The sequence below is a fragment of the Aplysia californica genome, unplaced genomic scaffold (genome assembly GCF_000002075.1).
Source record: "Aplysia californica isolate F4 #8 unplaced genomic scaffold, AplCal3.0 scaffold00982, whole genome shotgun sequence".
In the NCBI taxonomy this organism is placed as follows: Eukaryota; Metazoa; Mollusca; class Gastropoda; order Aplysiida; family Aplysiidae; genus Aplysia; species Aplysia californica.
Window position 1 is genome coordinate 50,248 of NW_004798252.1, and position 8,263 is coordinate 58,510.

Consider the following 8,263-nt stretch of genomic DNA (forward strand, 5'->3'; position numbering starts at 1 on the left):
AAGAGAGAGAGAGAGAGAGAGAGAGAGAGAGAGAGAGAGAAAGAGAGAGAGAGAGAGAGAGAGAGAGAGACAGAACAGAATGTCGGACGAGAATAAAAAAGGAATAGGAAAGATGAGAACAAAATGCTACGTGAAAAGGAAGATATTCCAATTATTTTTGTCGAGTGTCCAATATCCTAGTAACCCAGAAAAGACTTCATGTAGTGCCAGGAGATAAGGACATCTCTTTAACTTTAAAACGAAACGAGAGCACTACAATGCCTTGTACATTGTTCAGAATACTTTCTTCACTTGTTTCTTTTCTAGTTGAGTGCTGTTGAAGTATGTCACGAGTAAGGCTGGGCAATGAGTCCCTTTAGCAAAATCCGGATATGTTAGTGCATCTCTCCTGCAAATAAGAATGTTTATGAACCGATTCGGCAAATATTTTAGAACCACTTGAACAATAAATGGGTGCAGGCACTTAGGCAAACGGGTCAGGAACACGGACCTAAAAAGACATCTTTTTTAGGTCAGTGGTCAGGAAAGTGAGTTAAGAGTCTCAATTCGGTTAATGTATCACTGAGAATTATCCGGTTATCCTTATGTAGATTATCCGGATTTTGCCCACCTCTAGTCACGAGGTGGCAAATCCAGACACCTCAGAGTTTCCTATGTCATCATTACGTCAGTTCCCACGGTCCCCCGTTTTTTAAATTTGTTTTGTTTTGTTTTATTCCCTTTCTGTGAACTGTCACGGGACATACGTGTTGACCTTGAAAAACAAAAACAACAACAACAAACAAAACAAAAACGTTGTAACATTCGTAATTTGTTCCGTCTACATTTGAGGGTTCGCGCAACTGAAAGATAAAATCAGGTTCAGGTGTGTTATAGGCTTCCGTGAGAGGATTTTTAAATTGCTAATGGCAGTCCTTCAACAGACCTATTATACCTTTTTTGTGAAATTAGTCCATCTTCATTTTAATACATAGGTTCCATACAAAAAACAACAACAAAAAAAAGAGACGCCCCCCCCCCCCCACACACACAAAACCGCCCCAAACCAACAATTGGGGAGTCATGTGTAACTATAAGATTGATGAGACCTGCCCCTGGTAACACATATTTCGCTGCTTTTTGATGTGTGACTTGTAATGAAGAAATAGAGAGAAAGAAAGAGAGAGAGAGAGAGAGAGAGAGAGAGAGAGAGAGAGAGAGAGAGAGAGAGAGAGAGAGAGAGAGAGAGAGAGGAGAGAGAGAGAGAGAGAGAGAGAGAGAGAGGGGGGGAAGGGGAGAGAACGATAGAGAGGGAGGAAGAGAGAAAGAGAGAGAGAGAGAGAGAGAGAGAGAGAGAGAGAGAGAGAGAGGGAGAGAGGGAGAGAGGGGAGAGAGAGGGGAGAGAGAGAGGAGAGATTGAGACAGACAGACAGACAGGCAGGTATGCAGGCAGGCAGAGAAAGAGAGAGAGAGAGAGAGAGAGAGAGAGAGAGAGAGAGAGAGAGAGAGAGAGAGAGAGAGAGAGAGAGAGAGAGAGAGACCTGATCACGTATTTTTAAGCTAGTGTCTGATTATGTTCGTATAGAGTGTCTACTATACAACGCAGAATCAGGTCAATGCATACACACACACGCACACATACACACGTCTTGCAAAACACACAGTACTTTTTAATCCCCTCAACCGTAGCGAACGTGCCAATCCGCCTGGCTACCCCCCCCCCCCTCCTCCCACCCTCGCTTCCCTCCTCCAGGCCTTGGCAAGGCTAGGCTATCCACCACTATTCAGACTAACGTGTTCTCGCGGCGCCGATGTTGTGTGCGAGTGTCGAGTCGTGGCCAATGTTGTGAAACACCTTCTGTCCACGGACGGGCTGACTTTGCCGCCGATCGCAGGGCGGTTGAACCACTCTCTGCTTGAACCCCCCCACTTCAGACCTGGGGGTTTCACGAATGTGCAGTCAGCAGTCAGCAGTCAGGAGGCAGGAGGAGAGGAGGGGACTTATAACCAGCGGGCGAGCCATCTACCACACACACCACCCACCACCCACCTCTGGCGTGTACGCGGCTCACAGTCACGCGTGTTGAGGATTGGTGAAGAAGAAATTGATTAGGCCTACAGTAAAGCAGCATTTACTTACTTTTCCTACACAACGACGGCTTGGCTCGTAGTTGGAGACTCAACGTTTGTGAAGTGTTCCTCCCATCACGTGTCTAGGCCTAGAACAAAGAGGAATCCGCCTTCATTTTAGTAGTTGTTGGTAAAAGTAGTTTTCTTTTTTCATTCTTTTCATTTTAAACATTTTTATTTTCAGAGGGATTCTTGATACAATTCCCAGGCTGCTGATTCTGAATCAAAATGTGAATGAAGTTCGAATATTGAGTTGCGAAGTTGTGTGAGGTGCTACAATTAGGGTGACCAATTTGACGAGTTTGTGTGTGTGGTGAGTTCAATTCCAACAGTTTGCTGTTCAATTTTTTTCACTGAACTTTGGTGTCAGCACAATGGGAAACGCCAAATCACGCGATGGATATGAGCAGTTTCAGGATACCCAAGAGGGTACACCTAGGAAAACTTATGGTAAGTACCCCACAATTGACACACTTTCAGATCGAGTGTATCTATATAGATCTCTCTCTCTCTCTCTCTCTCTCTCTCTCTCTCTCTCTCTCTCTATATATATATATATATATATACAGTGTATATATATATTGTTAAGAATTCTCTTATATTTGAATTTTGGTATAAAGTGGCACCAGATTACGACGTCACAGGAAGGAAAATTATATGCGTGTCGGGAGATTTTAGAATTCGAGTACATTTTACTAGCCTTTGTAATGATCATTTATTTACTTCCTACACTACGACGGCTTGGCTCGTAGTTGGAGACTCAACGTTTGTGAATTGTTTCTTCCATTGCGTGCTAAGAGCAAAGAGGAATCCGCCTTCATTTTTAGGAGTTATTAGTTTTCGTTTTCTATCTTTTCTTTTTTAACAATGTCAGTTCACTCTCAAACTTCACTGTCATCTGGGTCTTTTTAGTCCTGTAAAAGTTCAAAGTCCCTTCCAATCTTGATTTTAAATGAAGTAATTTTATCCGTGGTAAGTCTTTTGATACATGGGGACCACTGCTAGAGGATATTGTGTAAAGTTTAAGATTAGGGTAGATTTCTCTTTGGAGATTCAAACTAATCCTCAGTGGGTGGTTGGCGGGTGCTCTGGTGTGGTTTGCTCCTTCTTTCCTCTATCAAACATCTATCGTCCTTAAATCTCTCCTTCTTTTTGTGTTTGTTTACTCTCTATACAAGTAACTCATATAAAATCTTCAGCACTTATAATGACCTTATTGTGTTGCAAGTGCCGCAAAACACTTACTTAAACTAAAAAAAATAAGGCCGGCACTATTTCTCCGAACGTTCGGGAAAATAAAGCTGTTCACTATTTCTCCGAACATTCAGGAAAATAAAGCTGGGCACTATTTCTCCGAACACTCTGAAATATCATCCTTTCCCCCAAATTTCGGATATTATATAGATCTATAATTATAGTATGGGCCTACCAAAGATTGTTCGTTTACAATATGGTTCAATCGGTCCAAAAAATGTCCGCCGTAAATATTTATATAAAGAAATGCTACAATTCCAAACAGTTTTTCGCTATAGATATGACGTGTTGCCTATGAAAGGTGCTGCTTTTAAACGTAATGTGTTGTGTTCACTCGTGTGCTGTCTAGATCTAGATCTACGGAGGGTTATTGATAACGACACATAGAACTGGCATCTGCGTTTGTCACTGCTGCGACCAATGTACTGACACTGGCAAGCCCCTTAATATGTGTGATTCCATAATTTACATGTAATATCCTGTACTTTTTTAAAAATTACGCACATTTAGGGTTAAAACTGCCAATCTTCTTCGGACAGGTGGACACACGCCCTTATTTGTTAATGTTTGTTGTTGTTTATGGGCTGTTCTAATTTTGATTTCTTTCTGTTGTGAAACCTTTCTTTTTCACGTTTTTACACTCATCTAAAAATCTCATCTAGACTAGCTGTTGAAAATTGAAATAGATATAGACCCAAAAATTTGCTCCTGTGTGTATGTGTGTGTGTGTGTGTGTGTGTGTGTGTGTGTGTATGTGTGTTTGAGTGTGTCTGTGTGTGGTAGTAAGTGGAGAGTGAGGAGTGTGTGTGTTTGTTTGTTTTTCGGGCTTTATTTCAGCCTTTATTCAGTAACAGTTCAAAGTATACAAAAATAGAAACACATGATCCATTCACTCCAGGACTCATGAGTCATTCGTCTCTTTCAGTTTCACTCTTTCATTCAATTCCCGTGTTCTCTCCCGCGGCTCATCCCCGTCCGCATGACTTTCATACCCCACCCCATCCCTCCAGGCACACACAAAGAAAATCTCACTTGTTCCCTGCGAACCATGGACACTAATATAGGCAAAACACCGCCTGAGCTGCATTCCTTTTGTTCGTGAGCTGTGGACCAGGCCAGGGGTGGTCAGTGTCGTCGTCTTGTAGTTGCTGTCGCCTGTGGATACACTCGCACATTCTTCCTTTCACCCGCTCTTTCACTCACACTGTCTCTCCATCCACAGTTCAGCTCGTCATACGTTCAAAAGTTGCCCACTAGTTATGTTTAGTTAGTGTGTGTACATGTGCATGATGATGGTGGGTGTGTGGTGGGTGTTACTGAAGGTTGTCTGTAGGCGGGCTTGCCATGCGGTACGTGTTCCTTCCCAGACCAGAGGCAGAATGAAAGTTGGCGCCGAACTCTCGCAATAAATAGGCAAAAAATCACGAGACCGGAAGCCGAAAACCGTTCGGAGAAATAAAGATCGGCACTATTTCTCCGAACGTTCGGAGAAATAGTCACTTCGAAAAAATAAACTAATCCTCTACTAAGTTTAACCCACATCTTCATCTATCTTAAACTGACACCAGTCTAGAGTTATCGGACAAGATCAGCTGCTTGCCGTGAGGCGACACAGCTATCACCAACTACTATGGGATATAATCTCAGCATATTTTTCCCCACGTTGTGATGTTTGAGAGACACTCCTGGAGTCAAGCATGATAAAATACTTGTTTGTTTTTAGACGATTTTCTTTAGTTATTATAACGCTAGGCTCTAAACCGAGATTAAGTCTTTCCCTCTCCCTTAAGATTAGAAATACGATAATAATAATAATAATAATAATAGATAGCATTTGTATAGCGCATATCCCCGCTCAACAGCAGGCTCTATGCGCTTTACACTATATTATTACCCCAGCAGACCATAGAACACTCCGAAACATTCTCAGCTTCCCGGGAAGCATACAGTGCGAGCAGCCGATTAAGCGCTCAAACACTAACAACCTGACAAGATCTTTCGCTGTCTATAGCCGGGTACCCATTCCCACCTGGGTGAAGTGAGGAAAATTCGTGTAAAGTGCCTTTCCCAAGGACACAACGTCGGGCCCTTGACGGGATTCGAACCCACGACCTTACGGTTGCGAGTCCGAGAGCCTAACCACTAGGCCACCGACGATAACAAACCAACTCTCCCTTTTTGCACAACAAGTTGGTACGCGCGTTATTGTTGGAGATGAGGAGTGCCCTGCTGCTCAGTTGTGTTTGTTTTTTTGTCTTTTCTTTCCTTTGACATTTCCCCCGAGCCGGAGACAACAATCGTAAATGTCAGAGGGGGTAGAGTTCGTCTTGTTGTGGCTAGATTCATTTATGACACGTAAGGTACATGTACGTAGGCCTGCACGAAAGAGAGGGGCTTTGGCACACACCACATCAGTGACAATCATAGGCTTTGGCACACACCACATCAGTGACAATCATAGGCTTTGGCACACACCAAATCAGTGACAATCATAGGCTCAGGTACACACTACAACAACGACAATCTTAGGCTCAGGTACACACTACAACAACGTCAATCATAGGCTCAGGCACACACTACATCACCGACAATCATAGGCTCAGGTACACACTACATCACCGACAATCTTAGGCTCAGGTTCACACTACATCACCGACAATCTTAGGCTCAGGTACACACTACATCACCGACAATCTTAGGCTCAGGTTCACACCACATCAACGACAATCATAGACTCTGGTTCACACCACATCAACGACAATCATAGACTCTGGTTCACACCACATCAACGACAATCATAGGCTCTGGTACACACCACATCACCGACAATCATTAGTACGCTTTCATTTATTAATCATTTAAAAATTAAATGTTCATAAACTCAGATGTAGCATGCTGCTTCGGAGCGCGCACAATTGATTCACCAGCACACTCTTTAATTTCCCCCCCCCCCCCTTTCCAGACAGAAAGACACACACACACACACACACACACACACACACACACACACACACACACACACACACACACACGCACACACACACACGCACAACACAAAACATACAAAGTACTACAAAAACATACGGAGAGAGAGAGAGAGAGAGAGAGAGAGAGAGAGAGAGAGAGAGAGAGAGAGAGAGGAAAGTGAATGAATATAGACATGGAGAGAGAGAGAGAGAGAGAGAGAGAGAGAGAGAGAGAGAGAGAGAGAGAGAGCAAAGTGACTGAATATTTGCATAGAGAGAGAGAGAGAGAGAGAGAGAGAGAGAGAGAGAGAGAGAGAGAGAGAGAGAGCAAAGTGAATGAATATTGACATAGAGAGAGAGAGAGAGAGAGAGAGAGAGAGAGAGAGAGAGAGAGAGAGAGAGAGAGAGAAGTGAATGATCAGAATATTGACATAGCCTTTGTTCATATTGGACTCTGGAGAGACTCTCCACTTATTTTACTTTGCTTTTTCAGTATGGAAGCTGGTGGGCGTTGAGGTCCGAGGTCTCGTGTGTGTGTGTGTGTGTGTGTGTGTGTGTGTGTGTGTGTGTGTGCGCGTGCGTGTGTTCCACCCTTTCTCTGTGTTATCGTGAGCGCTAGAAAACTGTACCAGGTCATTTCGCGCTCACCTCCGGGTTCCCAGTCTTGTGCACACATGATTATTTATTTATAGTTAGTCAGGCGCCGACATGTATTGTGCAAAGGAAGGAGCTTATTATTGATAATTATCATGCTGCTCAATTTCGTTCTCGCTGATATAATGAGCTATAAGTGGTCTTACCAGTGCAATAGTAGCCTACTTATGGTGAAAGAAACTTTTAATACATTTTATGATAAAATATGCTAGAGTAGTGTGGTCTTGAATGAGGTGTTAATCCTACAGTTTGTAAGCCTCTCGCTCGAATCCGTTCAACATGTGCTCTGTCACATCTGCACCTGTGCTCTGTCACATCTGCATGCATACAGAATGAAATGGATAAATTTGCCAGGCGTACTGTTTTGCATAATTAAGTTTCTGGCCTTCCGGGAGTGTAAAAACCCCCCAACGCCAAATGACTTGGATACATAATGTATATCAGTGTGTACTGCTCGTATAGTGGGAAAATTACCTTCTCGACCGTGTAATGAATCCACTGAGATTGAGATCATTGAGATGTGTATTTGGATACGGTATCTCATCTATGTGAAGCATTGGAAAATAAACATAGCAGTGCAAGCTGTTTTTTAATTTGAAGTGATTATTTGGTCGCTTTTAAGCAGAAGGGGGCTATCCCGAAAAATGCTGTTTTGAGAAAATCGAAGGTAAAGCTTTTGCCCCTTGATCAATTTCTTTAAAAGACAAGGAGAGCAAACCAAACAAATATACGCACCAATGAAACCAAACTTCTCCTATAGGTAGAGCAATGCTCACTTTTGGTGTAGGTCAAGATTTCTGGAAACCCCCGAAATCTGGGTTAGCTCGCTTGTCCTTAAAAGCGACCATTTATTGCCCAGTTTCTCCCCCAGTCAACGAGTAAAACAGCTCAGATCTTCCACGACAGCGTTGTAACTTGTCAGTTTTTGTTTGTTATAGTAGAGGTTTTACGGCGCTCGCGACTGCCTAAGGTTATATGAGCACAAAGGGGTGGGTGTCATCAGAGAAGTCCTTACAGGGAATCAGACTTACTCTGCTCACCTCTCTAGCTTCATCAACAGCACAAAGTCTGCTTCGACTATCAAAGCTCCCCGGAAATAGCGAGTCACAAGAGAGTGACAAACATAAATATATACAAAAGAAGTAGAAGGAATGACGATAGTAAGGATGAGCAAAGAAAAAGCAGTAGTTCCCTGTTGCAATTCCGGCACAGTTATGAGCATGCCACGATGAATCAGCAAATTTACAATTCTACAGTGCAACAGAACATGGCGATGCCCC

At 43.1% G+C, this 8,263-nt stretch overlaps 1 protein-coding gene across 1 annotated transcript in view; it reads left to right on the forward strand.

Moving 5' to 3' along the window:
- Positions 1-1,768: 1,768 nt before the first annotated feature.
- Positions 1,769-8,263, forward strand: part of LOC101849170 (natural resistance-associated macrophage protein 2) — a 75,469-nt gene continuing 68,974 nt past the window's right edge. The window contains exon 1 of the mRNA XM_013089559.2: positions 1,769-2,559. Within this exon, the coding sequence (XP_012945013.1) occupies positions 2,484-2,559 (76 nt within the window). The 5' untranslated portion in view covers positions 1,769-2,483. The remainder of the gene's footprint in view (positions 2,560-8,263) is intronic.